We start from the raw sequence: 25,879 nt of genomic DNA, 5'->3' as shown, positions 1-25,879 counted from the left end.
AAATTATGATTGAATTTAACCATTTTTTTTAAATATGGTTTTGAAATTAGTGAAGTTAGGTATTGACACTTTGTGAATTCTTTTCAGATAAATTGAAGAATGAAAAAGAATCTCATGGGTAGGTGGAATTTAAAATAGTTATATATTTTAGGCCATTGTAGAAATTGTTGAACTAATTGTTTCTGATCGTAATCAAACATATATGAACTAGTAATTGTAGTATAATTGTAGCAACCAATTAAAAACAGCAAAAGTAAAGACAGTATATATTGTATAAAATAAAACTTACTATCTTCTTTTAGTGAACCGTCCTCAAATGAAACCCAATGGAAGGAGCTTACTCAGTATTTTGGAGTCAATGATAGATTTGACCCACCTGTTAAAAGGAAAAAAGTTGAGAAGGTAATATCTTTGTTATTGCATCTTATACCAGCTAGTAGGATACGTTTGTGATTAGCCTTGCCTAAAGTGCTTGTTCTCATTAATTCATTCAGTTAAAAAGTTAAGATGCCTACTACACACCAGAAAAGGTGCTAGATAAGTAAATAGTTACAAATTATTAAAAAACTGCTAAGAGAAAGAACGGGCTGTTGTGAAAACATTAAAATGGGGGCTGTACTTTAGCATGGATGGTCAGGGAAAGCCTTTCGTAGAAGATGCCATGTCACTGAGACCTGAAGGATGGAAAAAACTGTTTATATAAAGAATGCTAGCGCAGAGGCATGGGTAAAGATCCTAGAGAAGAGTCGTCCTGGGACATTCCAGTAATCGTAGGAAGGCCAGCCTGTCTGGAATGGGATCAGTGAGGAGGAGGGTAGCCCACTATATGATTATAGAGACAGGCAGTCACTGACCAAATTGTGTAGGACCTCAAAGGGCTCAGTAAAGAAATGGGTTTTATTCACAATGCAGTTGACAGTCATAAAGGCTTTTAAGTCAAGGGAATGACATGACCTATGTTAAAAAGATTCGTATGACTGTTACCTGGTGAACTGATTGTGAGGCAGCAAAAATAGATGAGAACAGAACAGTTAGGAGACTTCTAGGCATAAAATGATGATGGATTGAGCCAGAATGGTTCTGTTGAAGAAGGAAAAAAGTGGATGGATTTGAGGCATATTGTAGAAGTAAAATTAATGATATTTGTCTTTGGATTGCTTGTGAGGTGATAGGGAGGGTTTGAGGCGTGTGGAAGGAAAGAGGACCATTCAAAGCTTTGGCTTAAGCAGTGGTGTGAATAGTGATGTTACAAAGAGAAATTTGGGGAGGGGAAAGGATTGAGAGTGGGACCTAGCCAAAGTTCAGTTTGGGACTTGAGTGTTATTGGAAAGCGGGAGCAGAGTAGATGGTTAGTATAATGAGGTAGGGGCTCAGAGGAGAGCCTGACCTTTAGATGCACATTTGTAGTTGTCAGTCTCTAGACATACTAATACTTAGTAGAGCCTTGTGTGAATGAGTAACTCACTTATTCACACAGGGAAATGTTGGAGCATGAAAATCAAGTGCTTAGTGCTAGAGCTGGAGGCACAGGGGGCTAGTTGAAGCCCAAGTATATTGTATCCTGTGTATAATAGACAGATGCCTCTTTCATGGATCATTGCTATAGACTATTGTGTGTACCTAGAGACCTTTGTCATTTTCTGATCCATCTGTATTTCTTCCAAAGTACCTCTGATTTTAAATCCATCATTGCATGGTACTGTGTCATTGAGGGTGCACACATTAAGGAACTGTCAAAACAGAATTTTGCTGTGAATTTTTTGATTCCAACTTTGCAAAAGTTTCTTAGCATCCAAAAACAGTCCCTGGAACTTTGGGGAATTGGAACCAGAATCTCTGCCTCAACTAATTATTGCTCCTGAGCAATCTCATTTTACAAATGTTCAAGCAGGTGCAGAAATGCTAAATTTCTTGCAAATAAAAATCACTGGTACAGTTGAAACTAAAAACCAGGTTTCATGACAGCAGTCTCAGTTTCCTAGGCTCAATGCAGAAGGGGTGATAACTGTTTGCAAGTGTAATTGCCATTCTCTTGTGATGCTGGTGGGCCGAGCAGTGGCTGTGTGATGGGAGATGCTCTTGACTGTACCAAATGTGTTCTAAGGCATTAGAGAGGAGGACCATGCTGGCGCCCGCGTCCGTGTGTTATCTCTGGCAGACCTGCCATAGAGTTCCAGCTGCTGGATGAATTGTTCTTTTGAGGGAAGGAATGGTCAAATATTGGTTCTATTAGGAAATATTTTTTTAAATTTTACTTGTGAATTAGATGGTCTTTGAGTTTCACTTGTTTACTGTGTTTGTTATGTTTTCTCATAACTATATTGACATTAGAATGTCTAAATTGCTTCTTAGTGAAGTTAAAGCCATGAAATGAACTTCCTAGCCACTTTAAAAAGTAGAAACTTAGACATGATTTTTTTTTTACAGTCTATCTTTATTAAAATTTTATTATCCTACATATAAATTGTACCTTCTTGATACTGGCTAGATGCCAGGCTTACTCTTATTCATTGTCTAGGATTTGGAGTTTGTATGGAGTTGCTTTAATACAGGTTACTAGGATTCTTTGCACAAAATTAAACAACTCAATTTTAGGAACCAATGTTCTATTTCACATTATGCATTAAATGTGTTCTACAAGGAAATTATAACCCAAACACTATTTTGAAAATGACATCTCTGTGTAAGGGAGACTGCTGTAAGTCCTTTTGTAATTGCCCATTGATCTGTTTTATATGTTTGGGTTTTCTTAACCTTAGATATTCATCCTTATGATGATATTCATCTTAACAGTAGATACTCGTCCACATAAATTACATCTAGCAAAGGAAGTTATGGTGGTTTTCTAAACAAGGTGCCTGAGCTAGCTAGGCTTCTATCTGTCTAGGATTTTTCCCGCATTTGATATTCCACAAATAAACCCAAGCATAAGAGGAAAGGAAGGACTTAGTGAAGCCAGATTCTTTCATATTCTCTTGGTAGTTCAGTATAATTGCATGCCAGCAGGTTCCCACTCATTCTTTGGTTTGGGATCGTTGGTTTAAATGGCATTCCTTTGGCTGTCCTGCTAAAGTTTCTACTGCAAATCCAACAGAGTAAATAAACTTTAAAGAATGTCCACATTGGAGATGCTGAGATAAAAATTAAATAAATGTAAATCCAGCACATAGTAGCGACTGCTCATGAAATCTAGAGATGATCATGAAAATCTGTGATGCAGTTAAAACAAAACTAGCATAAATTTCCATCCACTATTTTATTTCTCTGGAGCAGAGGCTGATCTGTTACCATATCTGAGAGAACCTTTTATTTTGTATTTACTCAACCCTCTAGAATGGTAAAACAAAACAAACTTCTTAATCTGTGTCTATCGTGCAGTGTTTTTTTCCCCCCTTTTTTCTTTTTTGGAACACTGCCAAGCTGAAACTGTTGCTCAACCAAGAATGTCTGTTTACAGCACTGCTGTCACCTGCCTCTCAGACAATGCAGAGGCTTGTATTTTTTAAACATAATCTTCCTAATATCCAAAGCTGTTTTAAAGTGTTCTTTGTATTAAATACAGCTATAATTGTGTTTCTGGCAGCAGTTCTGGGACTTACTAGTAATTCTGTAATCATAGCATAATTATTTTGAATCTGTGGGAATTTCTTTAGAATAAATTTCACTCATTAATTTCACTATAAATGTCTCAAGTATTCTTTAGTTGAATCAGTTTGATTAGTCAGCAGTCATTATTGAAGTAGTTTTATGTATACCTAATGGATACTTTTGGCATGAAAACCAGAGGTACTTTATTAAATGTTAGAGTAATTGTACAGTGTCTTTGATGGATTTTTCAAGTTTTTTATGAGAGGAAACTGCTGTTGTATAGTGTAGCTTTTTCAAACTTGTTTTTTTTTTTTTTAAGCAGAGTGCTTTTTCCAAACAGACTCTTAACATGGTTCTCCAATACATAGATCAGTTAAAAGTCTGGCTTCCATGGGTGGGTGGAGGGAGGAGGTATAGGAGAGGGAGGTTTAGGGGTGTGGTGAGAGAGGTATGAGGAGTGTTGAGGTGGTACCATGAAGATCTCCTGGTATCAGTTACAAACCATTGCCTCTTGGTTCCTATGTGTTTCCTGTGGGGTGGGTTGATAGGACCAGTGTTATTCTCATACGGATAAAGAAACCGAAGCTTAGCATAATTTGCCTAAGAAAACAAACCAGGTGAGAAGTGAAATGAGACTTTAAACCCAAGTCATTTGGTCCCAAATCTAGATTTTTCTGAATGGGGTTTTTATTTACCTGACTCATATGATTTTTTTTTTTTTTTTTTTTTTGGAGACAGAGTCTTGCTCTATTGCCTGGGCTGGAATGCAGTGGTGCGACCTCAGCTCACTGCATCCTCCACTTCGTGGATTTAAATGATTCTCCTACCTCAGCCTCCTGTACCTGGGACTATAGGTGTGCGCCACCACACCCAGCTAATTTTTGTATTTTTAGTAGAGATGGGGATTCGCCATATTGGCCACGCTGGTCTTGAACTCCTGACCTCGTGATCCGCCTGCCTTGGCCTCCCAAAGTGCTGGGATTACAGGCATGAGCCATTGCACCCAGCTGACTCAAGTGATTTTAAGTAGGTATGATTATATATATATGTAAAGTTAACAAAGTTATAAATAAATACATGATTTACATTTACGTATGAAAGTACCTCTTCTCCTCTCCCCCACTGCCCTTCTTTATAAAGAGATTGCCTTATTTTTTCTTAGATATTTAGGTTCAGTAATGCAAACTTCAATGGATAATTCATTTGTGTTAAGCTTTAAAAATTGAATATATTAACCAAATAAATATTTAGTAGCAGAATTTTCATATAAATATATTGTGGTATGGTTTGACTTTAAAAGCTTTAACCACATATGAAAAGTTATTCTACATATGCACATATAGATGTTAGCCCACAATGTTAATTTAAACCAAGTACCCACACATTTCTTAGATATTTGTAGTCCTATCTTCTTGACATTTATGGTAAAACTTTATTAATTGGCAGTTGTTGCCTTGTGGGTTAGATACTTCGTTTAGATGAATTTTTCACCTGTGGCCAAATTGCCATTCCCAGGTTTGTGTTGAGATATATCGTAAATTATGTTTTGATTCTAACCAAAAGGCAACTTAGAAGCACACCAAGGCGCTGCAGGCTATCAGTAGCTCCTCTGTGCCTCCTGCCACTCCTGTAGTGTGGAAGACATCCTAGATAAGTCAAAGGCTACTCTTGAGTCTAGCTTAAAACTTTTCAAAAAGCCTTAATACTCAGACTCTAGTTCATGAGACTATTTACTGACAAAGTTGACTGCTTGAGTCTTGTACTTGAGTCTGAGCTTGAAGAAGTATGATCCAGTCTGTAGCCTTATAGAGATAAGCCTTCTCTTTTGTGATAATGGTATCCTGATACTTAGGTTTTATAATAGGAGCAGCTTATTATTTATTGAATGACTACTATATTCTAAAAATGTGGCTAGGTATTTTATATATATGTTCTTTGACTCATCATAATCTTGCAGAGAATGTGGTTTTATTCTCATTTTATTGCATGTGAGATAACTGCAACCCACAGAGGTTTAGAAACTCACTTAGGGTTGCTTAATTCATAAGTAGAGGAGCCAGTCTGAACCTAGGTCTGACCCTGCCAGCTGTGCTCTTTGTGAGCTGCTATGAACTTACAGTCTTCAAGGAGATGGGAATGTTTTACTAAGTGTTTTGAGTGTATTTGGAATATTAATATGTTCTTATGGAAACAAAGTTTGTACATGGAACCAGGAGTTTTTCAGAGCTAAAAGAAGCTATTACCTTTTACCTTTTATTTAAATAAATTGCCAGAAAGAGAGATAAAAGGGCTAAAAACAAAGTTGAAAATGTGATAGAAATCTAAAATTTTTATTTCTAGAAGGGTTACTCATTGAAGCCAGTCTTTTCATTACCTTTGAGGAAACAGAGGCTTATGAGTCAAGTATGTCATTTACCCAGAGCTTTGACCACATCTCCTGTCTTCCAGTCCTGTGCTCTTTCCACTGTAATATGCTATTACCTTTAGATTCTGCTCTGTATGGCTGGGGGAATGGAAAGGCTTAAGAATGGAAGCTATTAGTGAGCAGGTTGCTGAGATGAAAGGTTGGAGCAGGTCTAGGTTGATTGCTTCCTTGCATGAGATTGGATAAGTTCTGAGTTGAGGTATCAGGCTATGCAAGAATTTGTAGTGCAAGGAAACTTGTAGTTTGATATTAATGTTTTGTACAAATACATTTTGACGCATACAAATATGTGTCAGTGACATTTGAGGCGATGCCTAATATTCTGCACAGGAAAGTGAGACTGTTGTATTTACATTTTTTAAATAAAATAACTATTTTCAATATAAATTAAATAGTAAAGCTCTAGGTGCAGGTACTATTTTAAGCTCTGTGAGCCCAGGATGGAGAAGATACTCCCCATGCCCTTGAGGGTACGTATATTCTAGTACCAGGATAGATGCATATATAAATGAGTACAATACATGTACCTTTTTTTAACCATAGGGGCATTATTACTTCAATATTACTGTTGTGAATTCTCTTGGAAGCTCCTCAGAGTAGTTGGTGTGTAATAAATGTTCCCAGTTTGAGTGGGGTCCTTTTAGAATGAATGCAAACATGGATGGCTGCAGTGTGAACATCAGCTCAGTAGCACAGACTGAGTTAATGTCTTCTATGTAGAAGGAACTGGGCTGGATTCTGGGACACACCAAGCCGGTGACACACAGCCTGCTCCCACTGAGTATAGGACCCAAGAGGGGAGAATACACAACTTGCTGTAGTGTGTCAGACAAGTTAAATGCTGAAGGGACACAAGGTACAGCAACGGTACAGTGTGGAGAGCCTTGTGTGGGGTTTGCGGAGGGTGATGGGGTCATAGGAATGTAGGGCTGAGGAGCTCTACATAGATAGGGAAGGTAACATTCGACGTGAGCCTAAAGGAATGATTAATATTTTTCCAAGAGAAGCACATCAGAGGCACAGGGAACATTAAGATAATGGTAAATGTGGCTAGAGATGAAAAAGCATAGCATTGCTGAAGATGGGGCTGAGAAAGCATTTGGGGACCCCTTTGTGAAGGGAGTGGGGTGTTATTAAAAGGGAATATGAAATAATGCTTTAAGCTGGGTAATGATACCTGTTTCAGAAAGAGAAGACTAGTTTGGAGATTGTTATAATATTCCAAATAAGGGATTGCATGCCCCTGAAGAAGCACAGAAGGAAGAAATGAGAGACCTTTGCCAAAATAGAGTTCAGATAGGAGCAAGGGGTTGGAAGCATTGAAGATAACTGAGGATTCTATCAAGGGTGACTATGGAGGAGGAGAAGCGGGACAGCAAGTAATGGGCTTGTTACAGACATCATGAAATTGAAGACCTTGCCTTTGCAGGCTTTCAGTGTGAAGATGATTAGCAAGTAGCTGGAGATGTAGGTATCGGTACAGGGGGAAGTCAGGTGTATTTAATTATTTAGAGAACGCCACCAGCTCATAAAAAGTAATTGAAGCTCCAGGACAGAGGAGATTACTGGGGAGGGTGAAAAGTAAGGAAAAATATGCTAGTCAGAAACTTGAGGAACACTGTGATTAAGGGACAACCAGAGGAGATAGTGGGTAGTTTTGAGAAGGAGGACATGGCTGGTTGTTGTGGCTCATGCCTGTAATCCCAGCACTTCGGAGGCTAAGGCAGGCATATCATAAGGTCAGGAGATTGAGATGATCCTGGCTAGCACGGTGAAACCCCATCTGTACTAAAATACAAAAAATTAGCTGGGCGTGGTGGCATATGCCTGTAGTCCCAACTACTTGGGAGGCTGAGGCAGGGGAATCGCTTGAACCCAGGAGGCGGAGGTTGCAGTGAGCTGAGATTGCACCACTGCGCTCCAGCCTAGTGACAGAATGAGACTCTGTCACCAAAAAATAAAAAAAGACACAGTTGACATATATTTTAGCATGCATCAGAATCATATGGATTGCTGGGACCCTAGTCCAGAGTTTTTCCACAGAATTTGCATTTGCATTTCCAACAAGTTTCCAGGTAACGTTGATACTGCTAGTTCAGCACTTAAACTTTGAGAACCACTAGCTTAGAGTTTAGTTAATAATGGTAATTGTGGGTTGCAAGTTAGAGAGGAAGAAGAAGAGGATCTAAGAAGGGACTGAAGGACTGTGCCAGGGAATGAGGTTCCAGTAAAGGCAAAGCAGATGTGTTAGGTAAAAAGACTTAGGGTGAGTGGAAGAATTGTATTCAGGGAGTAGAATTCTAGATTATGAAGTTTTGGAGGTGGAACTTCCGGGCAGTGTCTGTAACATGACATACAGCAATCTTACTCCAAGTGCACTGATATACAAAGAGATAAGGAGTGTGTGCCTGAATGTAACTCAGTATACTACTTTCCTCATGGAGAAATTCTAGTCCCCCACCACCCCCAGCAAAAGCCATCTAGACAAACTGTTTTGTTGTTGTTTTTAAGAGACAGGGTCTTGCTGTGTCACCCAGGTTAAACTGCAGTGGTGTGATTATAGCCCACTGCAGCCTCAAACTCCTAGGCTCAAACAATCCTCTTCTGTCAGCATCCCTAGTAGCTCTGGGACTAAAGGTGTGTATCAGCACTCCCGACCACTACAAAACTGTGTTTAGTCATGAAGCTGATTTGTATTCTGGCACAAGCTCCTTATCTTTACATGGACCGAAATAAACGGTTCGTGGGTAGGCACTGTGTACAGACCAGACCTGGCCCACAGGCCGTGACTGAAGCGGCACTGGCCTAGAGTATAGATTTCTGAAGTGCATCAAGTTAGAGGTCCCAGGATGGTGTTTGGACCATTAAGAGAGGAGTTCTGTAGAAATGGAAGAAAGAGCTGTTTCTGGAGACTGGTAGATGATCACAGGGCAAGAATGGGAGGTGAGCATTAGATCCTTATGGCCTCAGGTCAAAAACTATGAAGCTCTGTTGAATGGTCTCCAGCTAAACAGGAAAGCAAGCAGAAAAGTCTGTTGTCCTTGCAGGTATTAAATACTTAGGTGGGGTCTGTGAGAAGGAATCATCTTCTCTTAGCAACAGACATCAGTGACAACCTTACTGGTCTTTGTTTCTGTAATCTGTTCAGGCAAATTATGTTGTTATTTTTTACATCTCATCTCAACAAAGGCTACACAGGAACAGAATTCTCTCAGTTGACTGGCATAATCAAGCAATATGCTGATGGAAGAGACATTCTTAGGACTTCTGTTATTAAATAAGGAGAAGTCTATAAGAGGTAGAGTATTAACAGTGAATGTGGAAGTTAAGAGACTAGATAAGACATTGTTGGGATAAAATTTGCTTCTAAGAAGCATATATTAGACCATATTTTAAATTTTTTATTATCTGTAGTAACTATTTTCACAAGCTAGAACTGCAGTTATTTAAGTCTAAGCATCTTTTTATAAATGTGTGATGCATTCTACCCTAGTCTGTTTGGTAATCCCATGAAAATATTAATTATAATTTCCTGAAGTATCTTTAGTAAATAAAAACATATACATAAGAAAATAAAATCAATCTTATGTGTAATTTTCCTCTGCTGTTTAATATGCAGCCTAATGGTCATAGTCAAAGACTATGGAGGCTATTGATTGAAAGTCTTGAGCTATAGGAATGGGCAGTAAGAAAAGAGACAGAAGAAACTTGTGGTTGAGAATGCAGGCTCTGAGCAAACCTGAATTCATGTGATGGCTTTACTACTTACAGACTGTGGCTTTGGCCAAGTTCAGGAGTCTCAGGCTCTGTTTCCTCACCTTTAAAACAGGATAGCATTATTATTCATGGTGTTGTTATAAGAATTAAATGAGCCTTCTTACAGTACTAAGCCCAGAATCTGCCACGTAATAAACACTCCATAATTTTTAGCTATTGTTGTCATCAACATTATTGTTGTTATTAAGGAAAAGCATAGGCTTTGATTCACAAAAATCTGGATTTGCATCTTATTTTTATTAGTTCAAGAAGTTATATGACCTCAGGTAAGCCATTTACTGTTTCAGCCAGTACCAATGGGAATGGTAGCAGCTACCTTCTGGTGTTACTGTGAGAATTAAATGGTCTACATGTGTAACACATTCAGTATAATCCTGTGACATGGTCTTGGCTAGCAATGTTTGCTTTTCTTCCTGCCCTTAATTTTAGGTTTCTTTTCTTTCTAGTCAGGCCTTGAAAAGAGGATAGACCAGGCTGTGGAGGAGTGGAATATTGAGAAGGCTGAGGAACTTAGCAACCAGCTAGCTACTCGAGAGGTGAGTCAAATGGGTTACACATTTTCTGTGTTTTCAAATTTTCTAAAATGAATGTGTATTCTTTTTACGATCATTAATAAGTTCAGTATTAAAATATTTCATCTAAGGTTTTCCTTTTTGTCCATTTTCTTCTCTCTCATTCTGTCATTTAAATCATTCTGGTCTAAAACTCTTGCTAGAAATAATCCATGATTGATACTGAACCTTAGATTTTACCTAGATCAGAGAGGTTTGTTTCAGGTATGATTAAAATGCTAGCTTTCTTTTCCATTTGCATCTTTAACTCATTTGAACTCTGAGGGCAACTGTGTATTCTAAGGTCACATCCCTCAACCTTTTCTTAACCCTTGGTAAAATGCTTTCTTACTGTTTGCTCAGCACATCCCCCCTCAGCCCTAAAGAATTTTGAGTCTTTTTTCTTTTTTTCTATAGTGTAAAACTAATAGATATATTGGATATTCTTTTTCCAAGTACAGAAGACCACAAGAAGATTCTGACTTATACTCCTGGAGGTGGGGTGTGGGCGAATTCCCCCAGTTGAGCATTAATATCAGTATAGATTAAAGAGCTCATATTGGCAGGTGTTTTTATTATTTTTGTTGTTTTGTAATTCCTTTTTTTTCCTTTCTAGGAAAAAATCTCTCCACCCCAGTCTTTTTTAGTGCCTTGATCCTTCCCTCCTTCACCTCAGACTTAAACTACTCCATAGTGTTTTGTTACATAGAGAGCATCATGGGTTATCTGGGTAAATTACTGGCCACACTCGCTATTCTGACTTGCAGGTGGACTTTCTATCCTAAACTGAGACGAGAGATAACTTTGTGATTTCAGCAAATTCTTCTATGGAAGTACTGTTGCACTCTTCCATCGTTAGATCTGATGTAAAAATATCTACTGTGGATGGATGTTTGTTGTGATTTTTGCATTTTCGTTTTGTTTTTTTTTTTGACTGCAGGCTTTAAGTATCTTGTGAATTTTTTGGCGTAGGGAAAACAAGTTCAGAAAGGGGATTCAGAAATTATCTTTTTTTCTTTAAACCTTTTAAAATCATTTGTCACATTAAATACTTCTGTGTATAATGTGTGTGAATGTGTTTGTGTGTGTGTGAGAGAGAATATATATTAATGACTAATGTAAAGGAAATTATAAAGCCGTGGACTTAATTTAGGGAAATAGCCAAGAAATAACACAAATGGCAGTTATTTGGCCTTTCAGAAAATAAGCTGACATTTTATATAAGGTATTTTTTAATTGTAAAATGTGCGTAACATAAAATTTACCATCTTAATCATTTTTAACTGTGCAGTTCGGTAGCATTAAATACATTCACATTGTTATCCAACCATCACCATCTTCCTCCAAAGCTTTTTGTCTTGCAGAACTGAAATTCTGTACCCATTAAACTCTGTACCCATTCTCCCCTCCACCCAGCCTTGGACAGCTACTCTTCTGTCTCCATGAATTTGACTGCTATGGGTATCTCATATAAGTGAAATTATTTAATATTTGTCCATTTGCATCTGGCGTATTTCACTTAACATAGTATCCTCAGATTTGCTCCATGTTGCAGCATGTGTCAGAATTCCTTTCCTTTTTAAGGCTGAATAATACTCCATTGTATGTACTTCTTACATTCTGGGTTTATATTGCATTTTGCTTATGTATTCATCTTTCAGTGGACACTTGGGTTACTTCTACCTTTTGACCATTATGAAAAATGCTACTATGAATATTGGTGTACAAATATCTGTTTGAATGCCTGCTTTCAGTTCTTTTGGGTATGTACCCAGAAGTGAAAGTGCTAGATCACAAAGTATTTTCACTGTTTTTTTTTTCTTATAAGATACAATTCTCCCCTTCCCATCTTATAAGTTCTTGTGCGTACAGTTTAACCATTACTCTATTTCATCTCTAAGGCAGCCATATTTTGATTCATTGAGTATAGCTTTCATTGTGTATAACAACATTTTATTAATCTATTTTAGAATTGAAAGGTACAGGTATCTCATTTTAATAAAGTGAATTTGAAAGTGTGTTGAATGGTGCCACAAACTCAGTAGGATTTCAGTGTTAATTGTTATTACAGTGGCTTCTTCAATATGAATAAAGTAGAAGTCCTTCTCCCTATAATGAGATCTGTGCTGAAAATCGTCTTTAAAATTCTATTCAACAAACATAGTCTCTTTTGTTTGTTAGTGAGTAGACTCTTTTGGCACTTGAAACTGTTATTTCCATAGAAAGGCTTTTAGAAAAGTGGCTTCGTTTCTTGACCAGCTTGGAAGTATAGTTACTTCCAAGTATAGTATATACTTTCAAGTGATTGTACTTGAAAGTATAGCAAAATTATACCAGTAGTATATCTAATCTCCAAATTTTGGAGAGTTGACCATGAAAATGTCAGGAAATGGTGGGGAGGGGCAGTGCCTGTGGGGTTGGAAGAGACTCCAATGCATAGATACCTTTCTGGCTCTAAGGATGGGGGAGTATAGTGAGGAGTGGCTGAAGATTTAAGGGAGCTTTCAGGGACTGAAAAGCACACAAGGCAGCAGTAACTAGTCCCTAGGGATGCAGAAGCTGGTGCAAGTCTGGTCTGAATATCTACCTCATTTGGATCAGAAACAGAACCTTCTAGAGAACTGATACTTAAATGCATTACTAGTGATGATGAAGTATTCCATGTCCTGCCGTATGTTGAACAAGTGTCTCTTGAATCCCTTTAACAGTTCTGGAAATGTGTTACCAGTTGCTGTCAGATGCTGGCTGCTCTGGAGTCTGTGAGATAGTTCCAAGTAAAGCGTAAGACAGGCACATAAGAAAAACCAACAGAGACATAGAGTATGGCTGCCCTATTGTTCTTAGAAATAGTATGGATTTTTTCTCTTCGCTGGTCTCTACAGGATCACAGGACTTAACAAACTGGTGTCCTATTGCCGTTACTTGTCCATTCTTCCTTTTGGAAGATCCCAGAGTTGTGTATTGTGTGATCTCTTCCAAGTAGCAAGTGACTGACCAGCAGAATCCCCCAAGTCAGTCAGTTTCCTCAGAGTTTGCTTTGCTAAAGGAAGAAAAGGTAAGGCAAAGCCTAGTCTTCAGGGTTAAAATGTGGACTCCATGTGATCTATGCACAACTGTCCATCTTTTATCTTTTCTGCTTATTAGTACCCCATCTGAAACAAGGGGAATTCACAAAGAAGCATTTATTTTACTGCAGGTTCTATGTTCCTTTTAGTAGAGTTAGTAATGCTGAAGTTTTGAGTTGAACACATTTTACTTAAAACAAACAAACAAAAAAAACAATATCCTTTATATTTTGCAATTATTTCAGACTTTCAAAAAGTTGAGAAATTTGTAAAAAGATTTCCTATTTACCTTTCCCTCAGATACTGGAAATACTAACATTTTACAACATTTGCCTTCATGTTTTCTAGTTTGACATAATTGATTGAAGTTTGCCAGGTGTCCCGCTAATTCCATTTATAGCAAAAGAAAGTTCTTTTTCCTGGTCAATGACTTTGCATTTTGTCATCATGTTTCTTTAGTTTTTTTAATCTGGAATGTTTCCTCAGTCTTTCTTTGTTTCTCAGGACCTTAATATTTCTGAAGAGGCCGGTTACATTGTAGCATGTCCCTTACAATTTTGATTGTCTGCTGTTTCCTCATGATTAATTTTAGGTTGTGCATTTTTGGCAGGAAAATCCTGGGAGTAATGTGTGTTTCTCAGTGTCAGCGATCCAGAGACTCATGCAGTCTCTTTGTCCCTTTCCTGATGGTGTTACTTTGATTAACTACTTCGGGTAGTGTCTCCAGATTTCTCCACTGTGACGTTATTGTTTCTTCCTTTGGAATAAATAAGTATCTTGTGGGGAGTTAGGAGATAATCTGAGACTGTGTAAATGTTCTCTTTCTTATGTTTTCCCCGTTTGTTTTAGTGTCCACTGCTGATTTTCTTGCTTGTGACAGTTTTTATTATGGTGACTGCCAAATTCCTTTTGATCTTTAAAATATGACCTCATTGTACTTTTAATCGTCACCTGGCAAACTAAATCTAAAACTTGGCTTAAGTGAGCTATTGGATTATAGTATCTTTTATGTGTCTATGTTAAATTTCTCAGTAAATGTGGACAATTGGGATTTGGATAAAGTTTTCCTAAATGATGCACTGGGTTGGTGTAGGGTCACCATGTGACATTCTGCCCACCAGCAGTTGCATATGCACTCTGTCCTTGTCTGCCACATTACCATTCACTGCAAGCTTTCCTTCTATGTGCAGTTTGAAGCTGTTTGTCAAAGCATACAGAACTAGTGCCTTAGAGGTTTCAGACATGTGAGTTTCCTTTGAGGATGTTAGGATTCTTTTTTTTTTTTTTTGTCATACTGCAGTTTTAGAAATGGGAATTGTATGATACTGACTAGATGTTTTCCATTTTTTAAGGGCTATTTCCTGTCACACTTTTTGACAAATGAGATTGCTTTAGAGATACATGAGATTTTCAGCACTTGTAAATGTAAGAATAGTAAATGTTTTCCTCAGTGTTCTTTTTATGTTCATACAAATAAATTTATTTGATGTGGGATTATAGCATTCTTTTAATCAGATTATAGCATTCTGATTAAAAGAAAATAATTTAGGCCCTGTTCTTTGCCCTGTATAAGTGGAAAACATCTGGAAAATGTTTGCAGTTCAGACACAGGCATTGGAAAGATACTGATGTTACTTTCATTAAGCACCCGTGAAGAATAATCAAGATGGAATTTTTGAATGAATAGTTTGGTTTGAGATTTAATTTTACATATTTATCTCCTTGGTACCAATCACTGTGGATATGAGATGGGATTTTGAGAACTAAGTGTGAGTTTGGGGACAGAAGCCCTTTATGAATTAAATGTATACGTGCATGGTAGGTGTCCTTTTGGAAATCAGGTATATTGGTTTTCATCAGTACCATTTTCTTTTTTCAAGCAGCAGTGACTGGGACCTGCTGATAAAGCCTTTGCTCAGAGGCACAGATCCCAGAGTTCTTAAAGCCTTTTCCAACCATAATAAGTGAAACTAATTTTTGATGTTTAACATTTATAAGCCTATGAAACCAATGGGGCAGCATCAGTATTGAGAAAAATGAAGCCAAAAGTAGAACCATGTCTGAGAATAGGCCTTGAAAATAGTTCTTAAAAAGAAAAAAAAAAACCACAGACACACAAACGGTATTCCAAAATAAGACTGTTAGTGTGTTCCTGTTGTGATAGAGCAAGAACATAGTTTTTCAGAATCATGTTCTCTTGAATTAATGATGACATTAAGATGTGTAGAATCTGGTTTGGGGGGATGACTCAATCACGTTCACATGTTTGAAGCCTAGATTTTGCCATCATCTTTGGTTTTATCATGTAATGTGGTTGAGACTGTCCCTCCTGTTGATTAAATACTTTATTAAAAGTCTTGAAGGAGAGATGAAGTAGAAACATATAGTTGGGTTTGTGTCATACTGATGAAACTGTTCTAATTTGAAATATGTGTGTGTGTGTATGTGTATAAAATACACATTCAAGTATTTGAGCATATTTGTGGCTTGTTAAACTCAGACTTGGTTTGATGTACATTCCATTCATTGATAATGATCATTGAAAATGCCACGTTTTGATACTTTCTTTTCTTATACGTTATGTTTATTAAAATCTAAATCATACCAATTTATAGAAAACAATAGAAACAAATACTTTAAGATTAAGTGCTAAAGCCTAGATTTAGCTAAGGAAACAGACTTAACTAAAAATTGTAATAAATAAATTATTTTAATTTAATTTTATAAAGTTTATTTTATTTAATAAATTAATNTCCATTCATTGATAATGATCATTGAAAATGCCACGTTTTGATACTTTCTTTTCTTATACGTTATGTTTATTAAAATCTAAATCATACCAATTTATAGAAAACAATAGAAACAAATACTTTAAGATTAAGTGCTAAAGCCTAGATTTAGCTAAGGAAACAGACTTAACTAAAAATTGTAATAAATAAATTATTTTAATTTAATTTTATAAAGTTTATTTTATTTAATAAATTAATTTTTTATTATAAATGAAGTAGAGTGCTTAAAATTTTGGATTTTAAAATACGGGTAAAGTTAATAATGTTAAAGAAGTAGCTGCTTACTACTGATTACTTAGATTGAACCTCACATAAAAGGGAATTTCTCTCTAGGCATCTTCATGTTAGCCTGCTGTAGATAAAAACCAACTTGGTTTGGCTGCAGAACAGTGAGTGTCCGCCATCCAAAGCATCATACCTATTGCTCAGGTTGATTTCCATTATACCTGTATAGTGTGATGGCAGAAATGAATGGGGAAAAAGAGGTTGCCTGTGAATTTCATTTGAGCTTTTTTATGCCCTTAAAGATTGTGCTTTTTCTGTAAATAGCTGAAACAGGATGGTCTTTGACGGCAGAGTAAACCTGACTCCTTGAAAACACCAGAATTTCATGTTGTAACATTGTAACAGTTTTGCACAAGCTACAAAGAGTAATCATATTGGTTTTTGATGATTTGCAAGGCATTTAATATAATATTTACATCTGAGATCCTATGGTTATAATGCACTGCCATCTTTGTTGAATCCAAAACCCTTTGATTTAGAATCATGATACGATAAAATTTTTCATATTTTAAAGCTCGTTTTTTGAACTTATAAAAAAGGAACTAAGGCAATGACTTTAGCATTTAGTGCTGTTGAGTTTAATATTATTGAGTATATAACCACGGTGTATCACAGGTAGAAATAATAAACATATATATATCTCATTTTAATGGTACCCTCTTTATAGATGTTGTATTGGCAGAATGAATTGTGCCAGGAATTGAATTTTAATTTTATTACAAATGAAGTGGACTGCTTAAATTTTTGGATTTCAAAATACAGGTAAAGTTAATAATTTTGAAGTAGTAATAGTTTGTCAATATTTCAAGAAGGTAGGAATGGCCATTTAAAAAAAATAAAGTTTGAATTGTTCAAGTTTTATTTTATAACTAAGTGAATTAAATGCTTTCTAAATTTGGGTAGACTGTTAATTTGTAGCCTAAACTCTGTAAAGCAATTGCGTAGAACATCTGAAGGCATTCTCCTAGAAGAGGACTATATATGTACATTTGAGGAGACAGATTTTTCATTTTATGTTAACATCTGAGAAGTAGTCCTTTCTCAAAAGTGCTGTGGATGCTGTAGCACTTGCTCTAATATTCAGGAGGACTTTTCCAGTCATTTGTTGTTAGCTTTTGGTTTCCTTGAGAGGGTTCGACTACAATTCTTCCTTTTCATTTCAGTTATTAGTTTTATGTAGATGCAAGTGCTGTTATCTTGGTGGAAAAGGCGCTTGAAGTCCCCTCCCCCTGGGGGAAAAAAAACTCTCCCCAAATAATACAATTTTGATCAGAGTACCTGGAGTGTTATTGTATCTGGAGTTCAAAACATTTGTTTAAATTTTGAACTAGAGATGTTCTCAAGCTTAAGTTTAAAGTTACTTCTAGTCAATGCCATTATGTTTGCATCAAAAAAAAAAATTGAAAGTGAATTGAAAGACAATGTTATAGTGAAGCAGATCTTTTTTCTGTTTTTGTGAATACTTTGTGTAGAAATGTCTTGACAACCATGTTTCTGAGGTAAAACGGTTTGCTCAGATACGAAGCTTAACGGTGTATTCCAATTAGCTGTTCTAACAATTTACCACTGGAACCTGTGACCCTGCGGAAAGGTTGCACGTCTTTTCTATTGTCTTAATTGTGATTTCTAGCCACTGAAGACTGAGTAAACATAGTAAAAATGCATTAAGTATTATATGTATTTTAAGGGTTTAAATTTAATATCTCCAAATCAACATTTTATTTTTATGGAAAGGAAGTCTTTGCTAGTGTCGGATGTGTATGACAAATATAATCTAGGTTTTGCTGTAAAAGCAAATGGTTGTTTTTTTTTTAAATGATTATTTCATACAGAGTCATCTAATATCTGCACTCTCCGGCAAAATATATTTTATGTCTCTCTTTCAAATTTTACTACTGTGCCTTCTGTCCCTTACTTTTTCTTTTGTTTGCTTATTATTACACTTTCCAGTAAAGCAGTAGAGTTTAGGAGACCATTTTCTTTTTGGTATATTTCACTAATCAGCAATGAGAAAGAATCTAGGAGACTGGGGAGGGAAAAAACCTCTCACCAAATAGGCTTGTGTTGGTCAGCAGCTAATTCGCCACCTAGGGAAGGTGGGAACTCTGCCTTTGGGAAGGGTATATGTGTCTGTTGAGGATCATCTAGAACTCGCTCTCATTCATTAACTTTGGTCATTTTCAGTGCTTTTAATTTAAAAGTTCCTCTGTGTACCATTTTGCATTCCGCACATTATCTGGGGGGGCTTTTAAAGGGCTGTTTTAATTCTTTGAAGCCTTGTTCTCCTTAGTTCTTACAAGTAATTCAGCTATTACGTGTAGATCAACAATTAGCAAAGTGTATGGAAAATAAACTGTGTCTTCCCAAGTAGGAGAGGGCCTGGATGAATTGCTTTACATCTAGTTTAAAGATATGTTTGTTCCCATACAAAATTGTGCACAGCCGTGACATTGCAGCATTTTAACATCAGAAAAATAAGGCTAGTGTTCAGTGATGGTTTTTTTCTCTAAGGTTTTTAGGTGTGCTCATTCAGATCTCATTACATTGAGGATGTTTTCTTTTAACCTTTGGGGTATGATTGGGTGATCACCTCGAATGGCATTCCTTATGCTGTCCTTTAATTATGTTTATCTGTGCTTTTAACTAACCTTAAAAGATTTCAGATGTTACAAGCCTAATTAAAGAGACAGACAAAGCACAGTTTATACTGTAGATTTTTTCTGCAGTTCAATTAATCAGCATGTTTTCTCTTTTAATTAAAACCATTTTAGTAAATTAAAGCCCACAGCAAAACACATATATAATTTGTTTGTAATTAGCTCTTAATTGGTGGTAGTTGAAGCTTAGCACCCTTGGTTTCTTTCTTCATGATTGCCATTTTATTAGCAGCCAGTCATTAATTAATCTTTTTCTAATTAGCTTATAAAACTGTTGATGGCACATTATTGTAAATGTGATTTTAAGTTCAAAGCTTGTTAATAGGCTTTCTTACTTAGAAGAACAGAGATAAAGAAATTGCTGAAAACAGTACCACAGTTCTTTTAAAAAACTGTCTTTCTTACGGGGAATGTGTAAAGCATCTAACAGCTTATGGTTAATTTTTTAATGCTTTTTTCCCTTATGAATGGCATAAGTTGCTTGAATATAAATGTCTGTATCCAGGAGTAATTTCAACAGTAGAACATCTTCTCCCTCCTTTGGAATACTGTAATCCACATATAATATGAAGCCTTAATAGTCATCATTAAAACAGGTGTTATGTAAATGATTTCACTATGAAATCAGAGTTGAGTATATGAATCATATATGCACATATGCACACATATATGAATATGTGGATATACACATATATGATAAAAGATATTTGTATATATATCTGATGTGTTTTAAAAACAGGATTTGTTGGGTTATGCTTTGAAATAAAGTGATAGGAGTTGTAGGTATAAAAATAAATGATAGCTGTTTATACAGTTGTACATACATACAGATATATGTAGTACACAAACATGCAAACATATGCAAACCTGTCCATGCACATTTTAAGGTAACAGTGAAATTAGGTTATTTTTTAGAACAGAAAATGATTTGATTTAAAGAAGGAGTTAAGTGACTGGATATGGCCTAGCTTATTTGCTTCACTAGGGCTTTGGCATCTCAGGTGTGACCATGGAGGGAAAGGTACCAGTTCATATGTAGATGTCTTGAATTTACTAGAGCACATACCATATTGAATTGTGGTTTGAGTGAAACACATTGGTCACATTGTATTCTTTGTTGAAATATACCATCAGTTTCTTAAAATTCCTTCGCTGGATGGCATTCTGAGCTGTTTTTTAAAAATCAATCTTGGTGCAGAGTTTCGAAAGTTATTTTTTAAAAACACAGTATTACCAGTCATTGAAAGTGCTTTTTCTTATTTGCTTCTTGAACTTTGTACGTTATTTCAACTTTGGCTATTTCTTTGCTTGTTTTTTGGAAGGCATTTTATGATGCTATGCAAGAGACACTAGAAAGGGATAGCTGACAAGGAAAAAATTAAAATTGGATAAAAGTAAATGAATAATGTCATATTACTAAAAAGATGAGAGGCTAATTTGTGCCGACTTTTTGCTAATTTTGTTCAAGCCTCAAAATGAGGAGCTGTCACCCGTTCTGTGTAGCACTGATGACAGTGCCAATGATCCATGAAATAAGCTGCCGCTGGCTTTGTTCTGATAAGAATGAACAAATCTGCACAATGTTCGGCTCCCAGAATCTCATTTTCATACTTGCATGCAGGCTAAAAGAAATAAGCTGTTTGCAGGCTTGATTAATCAGACATTGGAGGGGTTTTTGTCTCTTTGATCTCTTTCGTCTCCTAGGTAACTTGCTTGACATTAATGTTGAGCTTGAGTAAAGACAATCAAGAATTGTCGACCAAACTGATATAAAAATTAAAGACCTTAACACTTTAAGTACTCCAGTAATGGTTCCGCTTTACTTCAGAAAACATCTGTTTTCATTTAATTAAAGAACAAAAGAGAATGGCATAAATATTTTCATAGAGACCTATTATTCCATAAAAGTTAAAGTATGATAATTGGTATTTTAAATAAGTGCCTTGAAAGTGTTCAAAAGGGAGGAAAACTTTATAAATCTGTTACAAGCTAGTAATTTTGAGATGAGTAAAATATATTCTGAAACAGATAAGAAATATACAGTTATGCTAGATTAAGCGGTTTGAATCAGATGCTTCAAATGATTATCAGCAAACTTTATAATGACAAGATTTTGCAAGAAAACTAACTTTATTTTGAAGTTTGTCTTTTAAAATCTGTACTATGTTACAAGGATGTGCCATTATATCTATTTTACAACCCAATATGATTTACACACGCTAAACCTGTAAAATTGAAAGGAATTAAAAAAATGTCGCCGTACATTTGCTTGAGGTTATGCAGACGCTTTTACAAATCTTCCAAGTGGCTGTAAAGATGAATGCCTCAAGGGTCCAGCCAGGGCCCTGCTTTTCCAACCAGCTAAAGCCCTTATCTTAAATCCAAGCAAAGTACCATTAATCTTTTTGAAAGACCTTTTATGGCTTTTAATATATCCCAAATTAGAACATTTTACACCCTTGGTTCCTGAAATATGGTGATAAAAAGCCTTTAGAGCTTAATTTTCCTTACTGCATGCTCTGACCAATTTGCAGTTCTTTGTGATAATGTTTAGACACCTTAATTAAAATGCAGCAAAATATTGGATGTTCTATATGGAAAATGCTGATACTTTGGCTACACAGACAAGAAATTTTGTATATATTTTTATTCATTTAAAGAACTTTCTTTCCACATTGTGTTGCTATAGTTATCTGATGACCCAAAACCATTTTTTAAATATAAAACCTTTGACCAAGGTTTTGTGATGTTTACATTGAGCATTGAGCAAGATGCATTTTTCTTTTTATAGAAGCGAAAGAGGGATTCTTTTCGGCCTATTTTATTTGTTTGTAATACTGCAACACAGCATGATATTCTTTTATATTCTGGAACCCAGGTTAGTCATCTCAACTGGGAAACCATTTCTTCTCAACTGCCTGTTTCATAGAAGGTCTTATTATCCTTTTATATTTTCAGATATTTTTTCTTTCTCCACGGAAATAAGTGAGACACATTCATTTTAATTATATGAAGAACACAAAAAGGCTATGAGTTTTCATCATCATTACAAGCTATAAGATTTCTTTCTGTGGAAAATACCTAGACCAGGTTTGTTTAGTGTTTTATCAGCTGAAGAATATTTTAACCTAAGCCAAGGTAAAATACGGTTAGAAAATACACCTTTTATAGGATCAGGTCTGTTTGAAAGTGTTGCCTATGTACGTAGTTGTTTATTAAGTTTACAAAATGATGGAGCCCTCTCATGTGAATGGCTGTTTAATATGTTCTAATGAATTATTTTTAACAAGCATATACTGTATTAAGGAACATATACTGTAAGTATTTACCGTGATGCTGGTTGTGCTGGATTAGGCCTTAGCTTTGCTAGAGCACTAAAAGCTTTTACATTCTTAGAGTACATGACATGTCGAGGGGAAAAGTCTATTGAAGTCAAATGACTGCATGCCCAGACATAGGGATCTGCTCTTTGGCTTGGTTTGGCTGTCCTAATCAGGGCAACCATGTTGGGAAATTCCAGTGAGAAAAATATAAGCCATGTCTTAATTGACAACAGTTTTAAAAAATAATTTTCTCACATTGTTAATGTGGTACATGGCAAATATGGCTTAGATAATTTTTGTTTCTTACAGTATAGTCTGAGTTGAAATATAAGAGAAGCTAGCTGAGTGGGCCATTTTTGGTGGGTGGTTTTAGCAAAACTGAATTTGCATTTGATAGGAATGGAGTTAATGGAAAAAATATAGATTTTCTGTTTTACTTTTGGCGATGGGGAACAGGAAAGAGACTGAATTGTCCACTTGAATGTTGAGAGACCTATATGCATCTTAAACACAAGTAGCCAGCTATGATTTACAGCAGAAGATAATTTATTAGGTATATTTACTGCTCCCTTCAGAGCCTGCTGTACCTCCACATTTCCCAGCCCCCTTGTATTTAGTTGGAGCCATGTGAGTAGTTCTGACCAGTGGGCTCTGAGCAGAAATGATTTGTGTCACTACTGAACTAAAGCATCGAAGAGCCATTGTAAGGCCCTCCAGCTCTTGTTCCACCATAATAATCCTGAAAGCCATATGTTGAGATGCTGGCATCACAAGTTAGAGGGAGTCCTGCCCATCCACAGGGACTTAAAGCGAGACAAGAAATAAAAGTTAGCTAGTGAGAGTTGGGTATTTGTTGGATACTGCATGGTTGACTAGCCTAACTAGTTGACAGGTGTTAACTTGATTTTTTTTTTTTTTACATGTATGACAAATGGATAGTTTTTCAGTGGATAGGAATTTCATCTTAATGATAAATTATGCCACAGCCTCCTTCCAGAGTTTCATTTTCTCCTGGGAAGATGGTGATACAGGCTTTTGATTCTTAGCCTTTTTTTATTTGTTGACTTACGTGGACTTTTCTACAATAAAGAACTGGAAGCGAAAAGAGAACCAAAAGAACAAAGCCAGTACTAAAGCAGTCAAATGTAACTGCCAACTCCTTCTCCCCAGCCCCACAGTTTGAAAACAACCCATTTTGCTCAATGCTGTATCTCCAGCACCTAGAACAGTGCCTGGCAAAATTATGCATTTATGCCTTCGTAAAATTTGTTGAATGAATGTTATTCCTTTGAAAAAGAGGAGGACAACTGTAGCACTGCTAAATAGGGATTTGAGTTTTGGGAAGACACTGAGGTCAGTCTGCTTTACAATGAATCATCCTTTCTTCGGCACCTTTCCTATTGATGTTGACCAATTTGGCACTGTAGTTCAGTTGTCAGCTTCCTTCCATTTGTCTAAGTTCTTTATATATATGTTCTTAACTGTACTGAAAAGTCTAATCTGTTTTTGCCCTCATTTATAAACTATAGACAGTGCTTGATTTCTACTTGTCGATTTCATCCTAAAGGAAACTGTTCTCCAAGATTAAGCTGAAAGACATGTCAAGCCAAACCTTGCTCTCCCGAGTTTGCTTCTTTGCTTACACATGTGCTCAACCTCCTGCCATGCCTTACTATTGGCAAGCAGATCCCTAGAACTTAGGCTTTAACCTGTTGACTTTAGAGTGGCTTCTACGTCATTTCTTCTTTTTTGCAAGTCTGCCTGTCTACTAATATGCATCAGTTGAGTACAAGGGATAGAAAAGGCAAGAAGCACCAAAGAGGTACTTAGTTTTTATTGTTTAACCTGGGTTCTTAATGGGTACTCTTGAGCTGTCCACATTGGTGGGCATTTTAAAAATAAGAGCACACTAAAAGTAGAAGATATCATCACAGTGCTTATCCTGGAGATACTTGCTGGGGAAACAGCTCTGCAGCCGGAGCGCTGTGTAGAGCCAAGTGTATAACTGAAAGTTGAAGGGCTGGAGAAACAAAGACTGTTTTAGGTTGAGTTAAAGAAGATTCTGGGATAGGGGATTTCACTGTGAATGGACCTTGTAGGACTGGCAGATGGGTGTAAGGGGGGCACACATAGAGGGCCCTGCACAGGGGACACTTTAATACTGTGGTCCTGGTGCCCAGTCTTTTCACCTTAGTACCCCTGATATTCTTTTTTCTCTCAGTGAATTAAAAGCTGTTGCCCATCATACAAAGTGCATTTATGAAGTAGTAATTAGCTTTCCCATGTTTTATTAATCACATCTGTGACTGCCAATCAGAGCTTCTGATCAGCATGAGATAACTGGTGTGACCATACTGAGTTGCTGTAATTCTAGCCCAGAGCAAAGAAACTTGATGTCTCTGTCAGTGTCTGCAGCCTTATCAGGGGTAAATTCCTGTTCAGCCTACTGCAATGCTGACATAGCTTGAAGATCCTCATTACTACCTTTGTGGACCCTCGAGGGGCCTCAGTTTGAGAAGGATTTCCATCCAGGAGACTGGTATAACTAGGGTAAAGGGTCTATTGGGAGTCACGGGAGATACGGGTCCTATCTTTGTATTCATTATACTTTGAGAGGGACTGAACGTAGAATTTCTAATTTCTAGACATGGCTTTCTTACCCATAAGTTCTCAATTATTTGTATAAATGTGATTATTAGCTGGAATATTTATTTTCACTTTTTTTTTTTCTCCTTTGTAATTCTTAGCTTGGTGTAAAAATTGCCAAAGCAGTTGCCTGCCACAACTTTGTAAAAGCCAAAAAGGAGGTTGAAAATTCACAGGCTGCCCGAAAAAAGAAGAAACTCGCATGGGGTGAGTTTACTTAAGATTTTAGTAGTAATTCTTCTGACTTCATAGAAATTACAGAAATTCTGCTAATATATTTTGTGATCTAGTTCATGTATAACTGTTACTCATTTTTTTTCTTTGTTGAATGTTTATCAGATTATAAATATGGAGGTGTTTCTTCATCCTGTTTAATGTTTATTTTGTAATTATTGGAGTATGTGAAAAAATTTTGTTTGTTTTGCTTTGGTCTCTAAACGTGTTCAGTGAAGTATTTTTTTATTTTAAGAAATAAATTGAGATTTTTATGTTCTTCATTTTAGATTTGAAGCAAAGAAGAGATGGGAAACCAAAAGCAACATGGGATACATGTAACTCGCCAGAGTGCTTCAAGACGTTTGTAGACTGGGATGCTCAATTTACTGAGAATGTTTTCCTGCCTGTGTTAATACGTCAGAAAATTGATAGCACTAAAACAAAAATAAGCATAAAATTTGGGATTTTGATTATCAGCTCTTTTCAGTCTTTCTTTAAGGACTTTGTCCTGTTGAAGTGAATAAAATGAAGCATTCTGTTATTTGTATAAGAAATGT

At 36.3% G+C, this 25,879-nt stretch overlaps 1 protein-coding gene across 1 annotated transcript; it reads left to right on the top strand.

Annotated features, from left to right (window-relative positions):
* The first annotated feature begins 34 nt into the window (after positions 1-34).
* On the top strand, positions 35-25,792 carry LOC108513845 (protein FAM204A-like). The gene is made up of 6 exons (XM_017849755.1): positions 35-49; positions 99-118; positions 303-402; positions 10,237-10,326; positions 25,208-25,313; positions 25,609-25,792. Exons 1-6 carry the CDS (start codon positions 35-37, stop codon positions 25,659-25,661), a joined length of 384 nt encoding a protein of 127 aa, XP_017705244.1. The 3' UTR covers positions 25,662-25,792.
* Positions 25,793-25,879: the final 87 nt, after the last annotated feature.

The sequence above is a fragment of the Rhinopithecus bieti genome, unplaced genomic scaffold (assembly GCF_001698545.2).
Source record: "Rhinopithecus bieti isolate Rb0 unplaced genomic scaffold, ASM169854v2 scaffold_33066, whole genome shotgun sequence".
Lineage (NCBI taxonomy): Eukaryota > Metazoa > Chordata > Mammalia > Primates > Cercopithecidae > Rhinopithecus > Rhinopithecus bieti.
This window is presented reverse-complemented; position numbering and strand designations above follow the sequence as displayed.